Raw genomic sequence first — 17,166 nt, forward strand, 5'->3', positions numbered from 1 at the left:
CTCGCAGTAGCATAAGCAGCCCCGATCCTGGGCGGTTGCCGAGAGCTGCCCACTGGGCCGCGGGGACCACGCTCCTGGCCGTGCGCAGTGGCTCAACTCGGTGCTGGAACTCTCGCACGCCCCTCGCCGCTCCGCGCCAGGCTCGCCCGCAAGGGCCGAGCGCGGGCGGGCGGGCGGGCGGGGGAGGTGAGGAGTGCGGGCGTGAGTGCATGTGCCTGGCTCCGTGCACACCCCGCAGGGCGGCAACGCCAGGGAACCGAGAGCTTTCCAGAGCCCCGCTACCTCGCTCCGCTTCGGCGGCCGCGATCATGTTCCAGCCTGCGGCCAAGCGGGGTTTCACCATAGAATCCTTGGTGGCCAAGGATGGTGGCTCCGGAGGGAGCCCTGGCAGTGGGGGCGCGGGCTCCCATCCTCTGGCAGTGGCCGCCTCAGAGGAACCGCTCAGGCCCACGGCGCTCAACTACCCTCACCCCAGTGCGGCCGAGGCGGCCTTCGTAAGTGGTTTCCCGGCCGCTGCCGCCGCGGGCGCCGGTCGCTCGCTCTACGGAGGGCCCGAGCTTGTGTTCCCCGAGGCCATGAACCATCCAGCGCTGACTGTGCACCCGGCGCACCAGCTGGGAGCCTCCTCGCTGCAACCCCCTCACTCTTTCTTCGGCGCCCAGCATCGGGACCCTCTCCACTTCTACCCCTGGGTGCTTCGGAATCGCTTCTTCGGCCACCGCTTCCAGGGTGAGTGTTCCACGAGAGTTCCACGTTGTGTTCATGACCCGGGGACGCGGGAGAGGCTCTGTGCTGCGGCGGGGTTGTTCAGAAGTTGTTGCGGACAAAGCTCGGGCGATCAGCCTTGGCTCTGCGCAGGCGATTAGCCTGTGATCTGTGTTGGTCTCCCACCCGTGAAGTGAGGTTGGGACCTCCACGCTTTCCAAAGAATGTGGCTGGTTAGGACACAAGGTTAGGAGCTTTTTCTGACTCTCCCTTGGCCAACCTTAATTTCCTTTAGGACTAAACTGGTCCCATCCCTGAAAGTGCGTGGCCCTTCCCGCGCCAGAGCTTTGAGCTGTGACCATACTTCGCTCTCACGGTCATCACAACTCTTGGTGCGTCCACGCAGGGGAAAGTCCACCTGCGCGCCCTGGCTCTGTGGAAAGCAGGGCAGTGTGGTTCACTCCGCTGTCTTGGGACGTTTCTCAACAACCTTGGCCACACTCCTCCAAGTCACAAGCGGCCTCATGGACCTAAAGTGGGGAAGGCTTGCAGTAAGAAAACTGGCTTTCTTCATCGCTGACCTCCTCCGGCAGCTAAAAGCTCAAGACAGTCTTCTTGAGTGGGGGACGGGGGAAGGAGGCTTTTAAGGTCATAGATAGTCTTAGTCCCCCTCCCATCTGCAACCCCGCAATTGGTTTGCTAATTAAGACCCCCTCCAAGCACCTTACACGCGCGCGCGCGCACACACACACACACACACCAGTTGTCTGACTTTGTTAAAGAAATGAAAGTTGTGTTTATTGCAGTTCATTTTCTTCTTTGGATTTGTAGCTTTTTTTCCTTTCTTTTATTAAGAAAAAAAATTGGCCTTGATACCTATAGCAATTGCTTTAGTTCCCAGTTTGGTATAGACTGGACCTCAGTCTTCTGCGTTTCCGTAGGTAAATTCAGCGTTCCGTGAAACAGCAGCAAAAAGAAACAAGGTTGGCACGTTGCTTCCAGGAACTACTTTACAGTAAGCCAGGGCTACACGGCTAACGTGAATCTGATATTTGATACAATTATTTATATAAAATATATTTGAAGCTTTAGCTTTAGTTGCTTGACTGCCTCGGAGAAAGCTATTTGGAGAGGGCCTTGGTTTGTCAGCCAATGACCCCTGCCTCACCTGGCCACTATATACTAACCGAGAAAATCCCGTTCATCCAATAGAGCAATTATTTCTGCAAGTATTTAGGAGGGCAGGTTTTTTCCGGAAAGATTTCTCCAAGCGGGAGGGGTAAAGCCTACGGTATTAGTTGTTTTAACTAACATTTCCCACCACTCCACATTAATGCTTACTACTAAAATGAGGTTTTATTCAGATTTAGCCAACTACCCGAGGCCCCCCGGTAGGCTCTATCTTCAGCTTTGCGCCTTCTAACAGAGTTTTGAGTCTTCGAGGTTGTGAGCTTATGACTGAAGGGACCTGGGCTGAAGGGACCATAGCTGAAGGGAACTGGTTTGTGAAAGATCGGGAGCCCTGGAGGAGAGATTGCTGCCGGTTCCTAGCCTAGTCCAGACTAGGAACACTCTAGAGGTTCAGCTTATTCAAGGTGCCTCCTAGATGGGACTTTCCAGCCCTTAGTCCGGAGTCTCACGCCCTTCTCTCCATCTTTCGCACCTCTTGGGCGCTGTTCCGTCTCGCCCTGGGCTGGTGGCGCCTTTTGCGAGATCCAGTTTTCGGGCTCGGAGCATCCACAGCCCGGCGAAGTCAATACATTCTCCGCAAAACCCTCTCGGAAATTTCCGCTACTCCCTGAGCCATCGGTCTCAGCTGATACGATGTGGAGTTCCACAAACGGTGGGGTTTTTCTCTCAAGAACCGCGTCTCGACGCGGAGAAGGATTCCAGTGTAGCCGCGATTGCGAACTCGGAAATCCGATGGGCGCTGACCGACCTTCTCAACTCCGAGGTTCGGCAGCAGTGAAGCCTGCGTGCCGACGACGCTGTCTCCTTCAGATCCCACTCGGCCTCGGGGCTAAAAACTGAGCCGTCCCAGGCCCTCCGGCGCCGCGTTTTCTAGAGAACCGGGTCTCCGCGATGCTCATTTCTGTCCCGTTTTGATGCAAGAAACCCTACCAGAACGAAAAGGAACCGAGTCCGCGAGTCCGCGATCTGTGCGCAGCGCTTTCGGGCAGTGTGAACCGGTGGCGCCTGGAAGCCGCTTCTCCCCTAAGCAAAGAGGAGAAATCTGAGTGTACGGTCAGGACCTCCGAACTGCGGGCCAAACAGGAGGAACCCGCGAAGATTGAGCGAGGTTGGCGTCGTTTTAGTGATACTGCCCAGAGATCAGGAACTTTCTGGAGTGGAAAGCTACGTCTGAAGGGGACTTAGGGAGACCTAGCCCTCCCAACCCTCTGCGGTTGTGGGTACTAGCTTCAAAGGGCGCCTTTGTTCACACCGGACGAGGAGGGAAGAGGTTACCTCCGCTTTACCGTCACCCTCTCCCGGTCCTAGCTCCAGGCCATTCTGCAGGGATGCCGGGCTCCAAGTCTCTAGCTAAAGCGGCCTCTCCATCTAGGGCTGGAGTTCCAGCTCTGGGTGCTTCGGTATCTCACTCCCGCTGCTTCCCGCAGCCTGCTTCTTAGAATCTCCATTGCTAGCCCCCAGTCATCGTCTAGCAGAGGCCTGCAGAGACAAGATGTGGAAATTTTTAAATCCTAACTCTTAATTCCGGGGAGGAATAGGTTCATGTTCCTTTCCGATGGTTGTCTAAAACTGACACCCTCTCTCACCTGAAATTGTTGAGTCCAAACAGGCTGTATCCCAGCCTCAAGCTTGTTCCGTCCCGTGGTCCAGTTGAGAACTGGGTAGGCTCTCCTGGAAGTGGTAGGGAGGTGTGGACCCTTTCTCATAGGTCAAGGAAAGAAGCGCCCAGGTACACAGACAGCTTGTCTTTACAGAAACATGTAGCTATTGATTAATATCGTCGGATTTTTAGTTTTGTGCTAAACATCATCTTTCCCACTGGAAAAAATGATTTGGTGTTTTTTAATCAAACAACTTACCATTTATCAACATTTTGGGTAATTTTCTAACTTCTTGATTCTTTCATAGTTGGGTCAGGAAGACTCCGTTCTGGCCCATGTATAGGAACACATACTGGGGGGGGGGGGTAACGAAGCATGCTAACCTCTACAATAGGACGTTTACCTGAGCCAAGCAAGACTGAGGACTGGAGGCAAAGAAGCCTTTGACCGGCACAGTTTGTTCTGGTCATCCTCATCCTATGGGGTTAAAGAGAGAGAGAGCCCTTTCCTCCACTTCTCAGGTAACCAGCACACTCCCTCAACAGAGCCTTTAAGGAAGACCAGCAGAGCCCGGGCTTGTTTTCTCAGCTCCACCCTTCCTTGTACACCTCTGCATCCCACTTACTCAGACCTGTGGCCTCTCCTTGCTGCAGCTTCACATCTGCGTAGGTTAGGCCAGACAGCAACTGAGACCAAACCCTCGGAAGGCTGAGGTAGACAGGCCGCTCCCCATGGCTCCCCTCTGGATCATTTGTTCAGAGGAAACTCCAGTTGGGGCTTTACCTGGATGCTGAACAATGTGGGCTTTTGAAGCAATTTATTCAATAAAGGCTTCTCATCCATTTCTCTCACCCTTCCATGGACTTCCAGACTGGTCTTCACACAAAACTTCCAGTCTTCTTATTCACTCAAAGAACCAGCTTTTAATGTTTTCCCTCTTTCTCTCTCTGGGAGACCACCTCCTCCACCCGTCCCTCTAGGACCCAATGAAACTCCTTCAGTCAGGCCTGAGATCCTGGGTCTGCTCTTGCCCCCATGGCTTAGGGACACAGGTCCATCCTTTACTCCGCAGTGACATCCCTTAGCCTGCTGTGTAATGGTACAGACCCAGGAGGTTAGTCCCAGACAACTGTGTTCCAAACAGGATTCCAGCACCCCCACTGCCTGGCGTAGGTCCCCAGAGCCCCGGGATGTCTACTGACCGAATTTTAACAAGGGCACTCATGATGTGACTGCTTCACTCACATGGCCTTTCCAGAAATGGGAGATCTCATCTGAATCGTCCAGATTACCGTCTTGAGAATTAAACAGTAGGTCCAACTGAGTCAACCCAGTCGCCATCTCTGAAGAAATTAATTGGATCAGTCAATCTCAACAGCTAACTCTGTCAAAACATCCCATCTAGGACTCTGTGTTGTAGGGTCAGGGGAACCGGCGCAGGCCACTGTGTGAGGACCAGTGCCTGCAGGCCTCTGAGAATGTGCAACTGTGTGAGGGCCCAGTGCCGGGGTGGGGGTGGGGTCGCCACTCTACAGCTTGGGTAGAAGCCTGCTCTGGCTTTTCTACCTCCTGACCACCACCCCAGCCTTACTCAGTCCCTTTCAGTGTAGGAGCAGAGTGTGGGAGCTTTGCCAAGGGACAGTCACACCCTGAAATCTTGTACAGTAATGGGAGAAAAGGACAGAGGGGAAGCTGGAGTGTATATTTACACACACCCAAAGGGAAACGAATATTCTTGAGTGTGTGTGTGTGTGTGTGTGTGTGTGTGTGCGTGTGTATTGAGAGGACAGCTTCTAGATATTTATTTCAGCTCAGGACTACTCAGAGAGGTAGCAGGAGCCTTTCCCATGAGAAGAGCTCCCCTTCTTCCAGCCTTCCCTTATGGGCCTGCCCTCACAGTGTTTAAGTCCTGAGGAGAGAAGGGAAGGGCAGGAAAAAAGTAGATATGAGAACTCCAGAGTCTGCCTGCTTGCTGCACCTGGCTTGCTTTTACCTACTTCGTGGAGGAGCCTAGGCCTGCTAGCAGTATTTTTCAGCAGCTAGTAGTAGCCTGAGCGCTTAGCTGTGGGGTACTTTAGAGTCTTACATGAAGTCTAGTTGATCTACCTATCAGTCTTGCTCTTCCCCATCACCTTTCTGACCCTCAGCCCTGTCCTCTCTATAGCTGGTCCAGGAGGGGGACGCTTCAGGACTAGATCATTAAAAGCTAATCAATCTTTGCCCCCCCCCCCGCGGAGGTAGAGTTGCAGGGGCACAGGAAAAGACCTAAGGGGCTTCTGCCATCCCTTGGCCTTTATGCTTCCCCTGGCAACGCTGGATTTGGGCCGGTAGGGCCTTCATCAGGCCTGGACTCGCCTATTGGTTCTAGAGTGGATTCTGCTTGTCGTCCCCTGAGGGTAGCTCTGGAGTGAGGTTTCAGGGCAGCGGCTAGGGAAAAGGGAGAAGTAGAGGAGGTGTCAGGATTTTATAAGTGGCAGGGCGTTCGCGGCAGAGGCCGGCGACTCACCGCGCCCCTTCTCTCTGTCTGTACCTGCCTGTGCTGCTATCGCCTCTGGGCTGCAGCAAGCGACGTTCCCCAGGACGGGTTGCTTTTACACGGGCCCTTCGCACGCAAGCCCAAGCGGATCCGCACGGCCTTCTCGCCCTCGCAGCTGCTGAGGCTGGAGAGAGCCTTCGAAAAGAATCACTACGTGGTGGGAGCTGAGCGGAAGCAGCTGGCCGGCAGCCTCAGTCTCTCTGAGACACAGGTAAGCAACCCCCTGCCGCAGCCTCAGAGTGCCTGAGGTAGGCGGTTTGGTGCAGGTCTCCCTAGCCCTGGGGTTCCAAGAGCGACCTGCAGCGCCGCATCCCATCCCCCAAAAAACCCTACCCTTTCTTTCTGTTTGCCCTGATAAGTGGCAGGAGTGTTGTTTTGTAATGAGACAGGGGCTCGCTATGTAGCCCAGGCTGGCCTTGAACTCACAGCAATCCTCCGGTCTCTGACTCCTGCGTGTTGGCATCACAGACATAAGCCAACTTGAGGAGCTTTCCCAGGTCTTATAATCAGGGCGAAGGAGCCCACCAGAAGCATAATAGATGGAATTTGATCCGCAGTGCTCCCCGACTGCGAAGATCTCTAGCCTGTCTCCAATCTAAATGACACAGCATCCAAAAGTCTGTGGGGGGTGATCCGGTCTTCTCTGCCCTGCCTGCGCTGATGTTAGTGTGCAAAGCTAGGTAGACCTTAGCTGACCTCCAGCACCTGTGGTATGTGGACAAAGAAAGCCAGTGTCAGCTTCACAACAGACGGAATGAGTGAGTACAGGTCAGCTGTAGCTCCAGTGTGAGAGTGGCTCTGATCCCAACTGGGGCTCTGTGGACTGCGGCACGTTCGCTGTTCGCCATAAAGACATATGTGTCTAAAAGTGTTTTAGGAACTGAGGCAGGAGGCTTGAGCGCTGCAGGGCATCCTGAGTTGGGGAGGGTGTGAACTGCATTGATGTTGGGGGACTTGAATGGAGGTGACATTATAATTCCCAGATAGGGTTTAGTAATTTATTATTTAAGGAAAAACATTAGAGAAGTCTAGGGAACAGTAAGGAGATAAATATGAGGGATTTTTCTTTTTACAAGAACCTCACCATATATGAACGCTGGGTGGAAGTGCCATCAAATGCTTGGTCCATTCCTGTGTACAAGGACTGAAGCAGCTGAGGGACTCTCAGTCTGGCTGATATACTGGACTGCTTTCCCGCATAGGCCTTCGGACCCTGCCAGTTCCCAGATGCCCAGCTCTGTCTCTGCTGGTTCTCCACCCTTCCACTGCTCCTCCTCCTATTCCACCCTGCTATACAATTCCCCACAACCCCTCTTCAGGTAGTGGGTCTGCCTGTGCCCTTCCATTAGCTTCTGGGGTAGACAGAGCCCCTCACTGCACCCCAGGCTCCCTATACTGATCTCACCTCCCCCCCCCAGTCCTAGTGTTTTGGCTACTGTATCTGCTACCCTATATAACAGTTAAAGCATGGCCTCCTTCCAGGCTACCACAGAACTGCAGAACCTGTAGGTTTTGGGGGGGGGGGTTGCTGGTTGACAGCTCTAACTGAAAAAAAAAATCTTACCAAGAAACAGAGTTAATTTAAAAAACTGTTTTTAAAGAAGCAATGTTGAAAAACTAAGCTAATAAAATAACACCTCTTTTCCCTCCTGGCAAACAGTGCTTTACAATTATTGTTTAAAACAAGGTGTCAACTTAAGAATGGTGTTTATAATTAACTTCATGTAAAAAGTAATATTTATTAAATGTTAATTGCAGAAATGTAAGAAAACAAAACAGTTTATAATTCTACCACCCACAGATTAGCACTTGTTGAAATCACATCATTGTTTTTAAACTTTCCAATTTTTAGCACAGTGAGAGCATGTTTAATTAATTTTCTTTCAAACTGAATCTAGTTTCCTGTCAATTTTAGCTCCTAACAAAGCCGGTTCATAGTTCACAGGCTGCTTGCTGCTCTCCTTCTTGTTATGAGACATTTCAAACATACATTTAGAACAAAGCCAAAGAGAACAATACGATGTGTCTAGCTAGCTCTGCCAATTATCTGATCTGGACTCTTCCTAATCCTGTTCTTTCGGGAATGGTTCTTTTTACATACAGAACAGCACTCGCTCCTATCACAGAACTCCCTGAGGAGCTGAGAAAAACTTCCTTGTAGTCCTGTCTTTCCAGGTAAAAGCATTGAGGCTAAGCAGGTACCCAAGTCAGGAGATGTGACTTTGAATGCCTAGCTGCCTGCTGTGTGCAACAGGCAAGTTCCTTAACCTCTCTCAGTGGTGTCTTCTTCTGGAAAAAGTTATTTGAGGATTAGAGGCATCTTATATGAACTCAAGTAACATCCATTCCCATTCCTTGTCAGGCCCATTCTCTTTACTTAAAGTAATATGTCAAATTAGTAGCATTACAAAGGCCTTTCCTAGGTGTCCTCTGGGCCAAGATTCTTCCTGCCACATTCAATATCCATCATCAGAGCTACTTTTCTATTGTCCTTGAAACTTTCTGTTTGAACGTACACTGTATAATTAGCTAACCATCCATCTCTCAGTATTCAACATGCAAACTTATCTGTCAAGTATCTGTTACTCCAATCAGCTCCCTGCTATGTGTTTCTAAAATGACACCTGCATTTGTCAGGCCTTTGTGCTTGGCCCCTCATGTGTAATTGTCTTTTATCTAGCAACCTGTCTCTGACTACATTCATTAAACTCTCTCCCCAAATCGGTAAATGTTTTCTCCAGATTACATGCTTTTCTTCCTAACAATAACCTCCATGGACCCATCTGTTGATCATCTCATCCACTTTGTCCTCTGTATGTCCACCATCCATCCCTAGAGGACTGTCAGCAACTAACAATATCTTCACACATCTGCCCACAATTACCTATTACCTTCTCAGCTCAGCTCTGGCTCAGGCTTATCCCCAGGCTTCAGTTGTCACATTGCTGTGGCTGAATCCTCTCCGGCCTTGAATTTGTGAGGCTCATCCATCCACTTTCTGTTTCTGACTTTCCTGTATTTTTCCTGTATTTGTGTGTGTGTGTGTGTGTGTGTGTGTGTGTGTGTGTGTGTGTAAGATCCCTCCTCCATGTTCCCAGAACTCACAGTGTCTCCCTTGCCTTTCCCAATAAGCCTCACATTTTGCTGTTATGACTTAATTATCTGTCATGTCCATATGTCATTCTGTAGATCAGTTGCATCCATCTCCCAGGGAGCTCTTAAAATACGGGGATACCCAGGAGATGCTCTTAGGACATCCAAGTTGCATTCCAAGGGAAGAACATTTTTTCCACAGCTCCCTGGGTAATTATGGTGAACAATAGATCCTAGCGTCTTGATTGTAGGAAGCAGAGGTCAAGTTTATTTCCTCATAGAATCTAGCATAATGACCAACATGGAGTAGATATTCAGGGACTGTGTACTGAATAAAAGCCAGACATAAGGCTGGAAAGATGGCTCCATGGTTAAGAGTATTAGCTGTGCTTCTAGAGGACTGGGGTTTAATTCCCAGCACCCACATGGCAGCTCACAACCATCTATAACTCTAATTCCAGTGGATCCAACATCCTCTTCTGGCCTCTGTGGGTACTGCATGCTTGTGGTACATATATACACATGCAGGCAAAACATTCATCATGCACATACATTTTTTTAAAAAGTTTCCAGCCAGGCAAGCTGGTGTATATACCAGCACTCAGAAGGTGGAAACAGGAGGCTCAGAAGCTCAAGGTCATCCTGAGATATACTAAAGCCATCCTGGCCTATGAGAGACCCTGTCTCAAATCAACAAATAAAACATTGTACTAACTGAGCAGGCACATGTATTTTGATCCCCCCCACACGGCTAGCCTTTATCCATTACTCCAGTGCTCTCTGCTTTGGCCGCTCCCTCCCTGTCTTGCCCCTCCAATTGTCCAGTCATACTGTCGTAGTTGATTGTTGGTTTTGATGGCACGAAGGCAGCCTATGGATAAGTCTGAGATGGGGAGCTCTGTGTTGGCAGAGCTCCATCTGGAGGTGTGGAGAGGTGGGTAGCCTGAGCTACCTGGTGCAGAGCTGTATGTATACCTTAGCTGAGAGGTAGAAAGATGGGGGCTGGGGCACAGACAGTGCTCCCTCTTGTGTTGTGCTCATTTGCTCCTCACCCCTGTGTGTAGCCTGGGGTATGGCTAGGAAGGTTCCAAGCTTGCATCCGTATGGATGCTTGACTAATCTAGACCTGGATCAGATTAGCACCTCTAACACCATGAGAAAGTGTGCCCAGCATATGAGACGCCTGCAGGCTGCCTTCCTCAGACATCAAAACATCAGGCAATACCTAAGTACCCCTCGGATGCCAGTGGGCAGTCACCAGACACAGGGGAATGAGTGCTGATCCTGACTAGTTAAGTGTTCTGTTGACCCCCCAGACACAGGGGAATGAGTGCTGATCCTGACTAGTTAAGTGTTCTGTTGACCCCCTAGACTGGACCAGCAGTGTGTGCCTTTTACTTTTGCTGAGTTGTGAGGGAGAAGGCAGGAATGTGGTCTTGGACCTTGGAGAATCTTCACATGATGGGGACTACATGAATACTAGACAAGCCTGCAGGTCAAGCGTAGGGTAAGCAACTGGAGTGCCCTGAACTCGAAGCTCAGGCTGAGGGGGTCAGAGGAGACCAGATAGGCGGGAGGTTCTCAGCAGGCTCCTGGCCTCAAAGGTTTTGAGGGATGTGTAAGGTTATAGGTGCAAGGAGATGAAGACAAGGATTTGAAGAAGGTAAATTAAAATGGAGATAGAGATGCCAAAACCAGCGGCCATCTTGGGGTTTGAGAGCAAGAGGGAGATCTCGAGAGGCTCCAGTATGTCTTTACCTACCTATGGGATTTCCTCGCAGACATTGGAGTGGGTGCTTCCTGATGTGGGATGTTCTGCCCTTGGAAGGATAGATAGCAGGGAGATATCTTGAATTTTAGGGAAAAGTCAAAAAACCTTTGACACAAACTCGTTTTGGCTCTGGGATGACACACCCTTTCTGCTAAGCCTTAGCTCAAACATCTCCATATTCCTGATAGTCTAGAAGACCTACATGGTGTGTTACAGAGAAGCTAAGCAAGGTGCTGAGACAGGGACACAGACCTGAGAGCAGGTGAGTTTAACAGAATAAGGGTGAGGATCTAGGCTGTGTGGAGGGAGCAGGATACAAGCTGACTCAGGAGAAAGGGCTACAGCTAGTGGGCAAGTTGGAAGTGGCCTTAGCTTGGCGGAGTGAGGGTTGAGTTGATTCTGGGCGTAGGAAGACTGACATGATCAAATGGCAAGAAATGGATCCCCCAAGAGAGGGCAGGGAAGAGAGCAGGCTGGAGGGTGGCTTGATTGATGTCTCCAAGCTGCTGTCTATTCTAAGGACTTTCTGTGTCTGAGACCGACAGACTCAGAAGACATGCTTAAATTACAGCAGAAGAGAGCACACACAGTAGAACATAAGGAGAACTTCCCATCTCAGAGTCACAAGATCTTGACAGGGATGCTTTGACTTCTCGAAGACGGGACAGGGTCCTCTCTGGAAACTGTACAGGCCCCTGGAGCTGAAAGGCTTGAAGCTGGGGGGATGGGGAAAAAGGTTGAGTGAGCTTTCCTTTGTCCAAAACAGACCACTCCAAAGTTCAGTGATGAGCTCTGAAACACCAGCAGGAGCTGTTTTCTACTCATTTCTAAGCTTGCTGTCCATTGTTTATGTATTCATGCACACGTCTTCATCGTAATGTAGAGGGACCAGTCCTCTGAGGACGTGGTCTGTTGGTCCATCCACAACAGTTTCTTGTTTATCACACATGACTCAAGTTGAGCATTGCCCCTCTTTACAATGGCTCTCCCTCCTCCAGCTTCCTCCAGCAAATAGTTAATCCACTCTCTCTTACTTCCTTGTGCTTTTCCTGGTCTCAAATCTTCTGTGTACAAATTTCCTATCTAGTCTAGTTTTATTTCTGTGGCTGCTACTAAAATAGCCTGACAAAAAAAAAAAACAACTTCAGGGAGGAAAGAGTTTATTTGGTTACAATTCCAGATTACAGTCCATCACCGAGGGAAGTCAAGACAGGGAGTCAAGGCAAGTACATAGAAGTGGTAGGCCTGCTGGCTATTTCACATGAGATTGCCTCTGACCAAGGAACTCACTTCACAGCCAAAGAAGTGCATCAGGAACCATGGATGTTGCTTGCCAGAGGGCAGGCAGGCTGTTTATGCTCAGCTGGCTTTCTTATGCAGTTCAAGATCGCCTGTCCAGGGAATGGCTTGGCCCACAGTGGGCTGGACCTTCCTCCGTTAATCATCAAGAGAATTTCCTACAGACATGGCCACAGGTCAATCTGATTTAGGCAAGGCCTCTATTGAGATTATCTTCTCAGAAAATTCTAGGATATGTTAAGTTGGCAGTTGAAGCTAACCAAGGTTGTTTGGTTTCTCCCAAACCAATTAATACAGAATTAAGAATTGATGCTCAGGACAGTTTGGTCTACGTGGAGTGTTTCAGACCAGTCAGAGCTACATAGTGAGACCCTGTCTCAACAAAACCAAACCAACCAACCAACAAACAAAAAAGAACCCTCAACAAACAAACAAACAAAAAACCTTCTTGCAAAAGCATGTCTGCTAGTGGGCTCTGCCTTTTAGCACTTAGCATTTCCCCAGCCCTTTTCTGATTTATTCCAGTTCCTCTTCTGCTGGCTCCTCCCATTTTCCACATCTGTCCCTGGCACCACTTGCCTACAGTATAGGGTTTGGTCCCTCTACCTCTGTCCAACTGGATAGCCATACATGGACACCCCTCTGGGCCTTGGGACTTAACTCCAAAGCCAGAAAGACACTGCTTTGTCTTCCTGAAGTCCAGATATTCCTGAGCCGGTTCTTGAAGGCCAACTGAGAGTTCCAGGTTACACAACCCAGTCCAAAATGGGGAGTCTCAGAAGGGTTTATCTGGTGTCACCAAGAAATTGGGAGATACTCAGTGAAGCAGGAGTTCAGGAGACCATAGGAGCTTTCCCCTCAAACCACAGGGGTCAAGTCAGGTGGGTGGAGCCTCCAGTCAACATTCCACATATGTCTTTGGGGTTAAGAGAAGTTAATACATATTGGTGGGGAGAATATATAGTCAGGTATGACCTCCTAAACTGGTTCCCATGGAGCTGGTAATCACACTAGGTGATCTGCCTTCCTCCCAGGGCCGCTGCCCTCTAGCAAAGGGGCTAACTCCAGAGTCACCTAGTGGGTTAGGTTATAGGGTGTCACTATCATCTCCTATTACCCTAGCAAGTCAGTTCCTTTCTTTAAAAGAACTCCTGATATCAGCAATGGGCTAAAGAAAATTCAGGAAACTTAAGGGAACAAATAAAAGTCCGTGGTGATTTGGGTCTATTCCCTTCTGTTCTCTCTCGCCCATGCATAGATCTCTGTCTCCCATGGCTGTGGGTACACTGTACCAATACTACTCGTCCTGGCTTTTGTACTATTATGAAGTCACAACTGTCCCTGCTATTACAGGCTTTATAAACAGCATCTGGATACTCAGCCCAGGGCTGTTCTGTAGAAGACAGACAGGCTGCCTTAGAAGAGGCCTGTGCCCTGGTTTCTAGGGAGTGAGCAAGCTGCTTTCTTGTCTCCAGTGTTGTTTTTAAAATAGTCTCATGTAACCAAGGCTGACCTCAAAGTCACGGTTTAGCTGGGGATGAGCTTAAACTTCTGACTCTTGAGTCGCTGCCTTCAAAGTGCTGGGACTGTGGACAAACACTGTCGCCTCTGGTTTGTGTAGTGTTGGGGCTAGAACACAAGGCTCGGTGCATGCGAGGCATAGTTGGGAATCCTCTTTCATGTGCTCCGCCAGGATGCTGCCCAGGCCTGAAGCTGTGACCTGGGCTTCTGCTCTGCCACTGATACTTTCCTTCCTTGGGGGAGAGTTGCCAGGCAAGGCTAGCATGCTAGGTCTGTCCCACCAGACGCCACTGTAATCATGAGTCTCCAGAAGGAGTCTGGAGGATGGGGCAAGGGAGAAAGGTACAGAAAGTGACCCTCTGTCTCTGGGTGTTGGCCATCGCCACCCGAAACCGTTCACAACCAGCCCACTTGAACTTGTCAGATATGACATCCTGTACCCAGATCTGAGTCACACACAGGAGGCAGGGTAAACTCATCCACCCATTGGCTGGCACAGTCACAGTGCACTCTGGGGTGGAGGGCAGGAGCTGGGTTGGCTGTCAGTGGTGTGCTGAGAACCATCCAGGGGCTAGATGGGCATGGAATCCAGAAGTCCTGAGCTCAAAGCACCCAGTATCCTTCCCTGTGTACCCAAGGTGATACAGGCTGCAAGTTTGACCCCTGCCTTGGCTGGGAAGGAAGGAGTTCCTTGCCCCTAACTTCATCCACCAAGGCCAGGTACCAGATGCTCCCTGGACCAGCTTTCTTTTCTTGACTGGTGGCATTTGGAGCACTGAGCACCAGTGTTCCCACCACCAACCTAGTGTCAGGACAGATGGCTCGGTGGAGGCCTTTTTCTGGGACTGTGAGAAGAACCTGGGAGAGCCTCCATGACAGAGAGGAAGGCTGTGTGAGCTTGGCACATCCTTGGCATGAAACCATCCTACAGCCAGGATACCAGGCCCGCTGCTGGCTGCCACTGCCTGCCTTTGCAGTTGTGTCTGCAAGGGCTGCCTTCAGCCATGCCCTGGGTTCTAGATCCCCCTTCAGCAGTCACTGCAGTTGCCAGAACTGAAAAGTTCACCACCATGGTACAAAAACAACCTAACGATGTTGTCTGTGCAGCCACGGCGGGCAACCCCTGCTTGCTTTCATCCGTACTGCTATTCCTAGGAAAATTTGCAACTCCATTGCCCCACTACCCAAAGTATCCACTGGCACAGGAGACTAGGAGGTGCCTTGGCGTAGCAAGGGCTCCCAAATGCATCTCTCCTGTGGATGAGGGATGTAAGTCCAGAGAAGGGAAGAGACTGAGCTGAGGAGAGTGCCCGACTTTCTCCTGCTAGCACCAAGGAGGATCTGGGCCTGGCTGGTCCTCAAGGCCAAGTGAAGAGGTGTACAGTCAAAGCAGTGAACTCACGTTTCCTCCAGGGTGTGGAAGTACCGAGGGTGCATGGGGAGCCAGTCATGGGAGGATGTGAGAGCTGAGTCATGGACACCCAGTAATGCTGGGAGAGGAGGAGAAGAAAGGAGGAATGATGGGAGTTGGGAGAGGAGGAAGGAAGGATGGTAGAGACAGACTAGATGGGCTTCCTGGAGATGCCTAGAATCACAGGTGCATTCCTATCATCCCAGAAGATGGTAGGCCCAGCTGTGCAAGCCCCACCCTTCTTCTTATAGGGACGCCCACTGCCTGGCACAGAAGTGGGGACTCCCTGTGTCCTCACTCACTTCTGTCCTCCAATATCTCTTCTGACTGTGTGTGACCCGTGGCATCTAGAGGGACCACAAGAGCCAGTTCTGTTGGACTAGGAGGTGCAGATCTGACCTGTGTGTGTGTGTGTGGGGGGGTGCTCTCAGACAGAACTCTCCCCGTATTTGTCTGTCTAAGGGAGTCAGAGGTTCTTGGGTGAATTTCAGACTGCCCCGAGGAGCTGGTACCTAGGGATAGGATTTGTCTACACAGCTCCGGCCTGCCCAGTTCTACTCTGAAGTGGGTAGGACAATTTCACAGGACTGCTAGGACAGGGCTCCAGGTTGAACAAGGCTGTGACAGAGAGCATGTGAGTTTTCAGTCTCCATGAATGGTTCTGGGATCTTAGATGTAGTCTGGCCGTCACAGATGTGTTCTTCCACCTCTAGGTTATGAAGCCTTGTCTGTCTCTGTGCGGCATTGTGGGACTAGCACAGGAGATGGAGTGGGCTTTAGGTCCTCTGGGGGTGGCTACATTTTCTCTGGAGATTGGCAGAGCTCTCTCATGTCTGCTCACTGTGGCTGCAGGAACCAGGATGCTCAGCAGCTACACCCGCTTTGTCTTTGTTTGGGAGAGACTGGAAAACCGCTTCTGGTCCAGCCCTCCCCTGCCTCCTCACTGGCACCTGATGAGCAGTCTTCAGACCTGTCAAGTGGCAGATGCTTGGAAGGGAGAACCCTGGCCTGTGTAGCCTCAGTTTCCCCATCTGACTCCCATCTTGGCTGCTCTGGGTGTTTCTTACCTGTGCCCCTCCTTCCCGGCCCAGGTGAAGGTGTGGTTCCAGAATCGGAGGACAAAATACAAACGGCAGAAGCTGGAGGAGGAAGGGCCTGAGTCCGAGCAGAAGAAGAAGGGTTCCCACCATATCAACCGGTGGCGTATCGCCACGAAGCAGGCCAACGGGGAGGACATTGATGTCACCTCTAATGACTAGGGGAACAATCATGAGCCCACAAGGGCAGAGCATTGCTTGCTGCTGGCCGGGGCCCCAGGGGGCCCAAGCTGGACTCTGGCCAGTCCCTAGCCAGGCTGCAGGGAGGCCTCGAGTCACGGCCCCACAGGGCTTGGAGCCTGGGGCCATCACTGTCAGAAGGACAAGAAAATGGGCTGGCTGAGGCCTGGGACTGCTCAGCCTTCTGGTGGAGAGCCTGCTGCTTGGGTGGGCCACCATCACTGCAGCCTCCCAGCTGCTCTCCATGTCTCTTTCTGTCTTTGTTTTGAGACATTTCTGTTTTAATTTATTTTCCAGGTACCTGTTATAGTTCTTAGTGATCCTCTCATGCCCCCCTTCCCTATGGGAATAATAAAAATCTCTCTCTTAATGACACAGCCATCATCTTCAACTGGAGAGCCTGGGCTGCTGGGTTGCAGTTCCTAGTGCAGTGGGAGCAGTCAGCAAGGGTGCTCAGGGCCCAGGATCCTGAAGGGAAGCCTCACTGGGTCTCTGCAAACTCATGGAGGGTCAGGAGGGCAGAGAATCCTTTACACATACAGACTCGAGTGTCTTCTCCAGCTGAGGAGAATCCAGACAAAGGAGTCCTGGGAGTGGATTAAGGTGGGTCCAAGTCCAGGCTTTGCACAGATGTGCACACATCCAGGAGAACCCGAGGCAGCCTTTTTTTTTTTTATTCAAATGCAAGATCTTACTCTGTTGCCCAAACTGGCTTCCTAGTCACACCAATCCCCCTGCCTAAGCCTCCTGAGTACTGGATT

The 17,166-nt window shown here is 50.9% G+C and overlaps 1 protein-coding gene across 2 annotated transcripts; it reads left to right on the forward strand.

Moving 5' to 3' along the window:
- The first annotated feature begins 209 nt into the window (after positions 1 to 209).
- On the forward strand, positions 210 to 16,387 carry Emx1 (empty spiracles homeobox 1). 2 transcript variants are annotated; one of them, XM_038320964.1, is made up of 3 exons: positions 210 to 729; positions 6,060 to 6,244; positions 16,220 to 16,387. In XM_038320964.1, the coding sequence occupies exons 1-3, from the start codon at positions 210 to 212 to the stop codon at positions 16,385 to 16,387; spliced, it is 873 nt and encodes a 290-aa protein (XP_038176892.1). The 2 variants fall into 2 exon arrangements, with proteins under 2 accessions (XP_038176892.1, XP_038176893.1); XM_038320965.1 differs by having other exon boundaries at positions 309 to 733; positions 6,064 to 6,244.
- Positions 16,388 to 17,166: the final 779 nt, after the last annotated feature.

The sequence above is a fragment of the Arvicola amphibius genome, chromosome 2, assembly GCF_903992535.2.
Source record: "Arvicola amphibius chromosome 2, mArvAmp1.2, whole genome shotgun sequence".
Lineage (NCBI taxonomy): Eukaryota > Metazoa > Chordata > Mammalia > Rodentia > Cricetidae > Arvicola > Arvicola amphibius.

Coding starts and splice junctions, on each gene's coding strand:
- Emx1 (XM_038320964.1), top strand. CDS start 210: ATGTGCCTGGCTCCGTGCACACCCCGCAGGGCGGCAACGCCAGGGAAC. Junction 730..6,059: donor CTTCGGCCACCGCTTCCAGG/GTGAGTGTTCCA, acceptor TCTGGGCTGCAG/CAAGCGACGTTCCCCAGGAC. Junction 6,245..16,219: donor TCAGTCTCTCTGAGACACAG/GTAAGCAACCCC, acceptor TTCCCGGCCCAG/GTGAAGGTGTGGTTCCAGAA.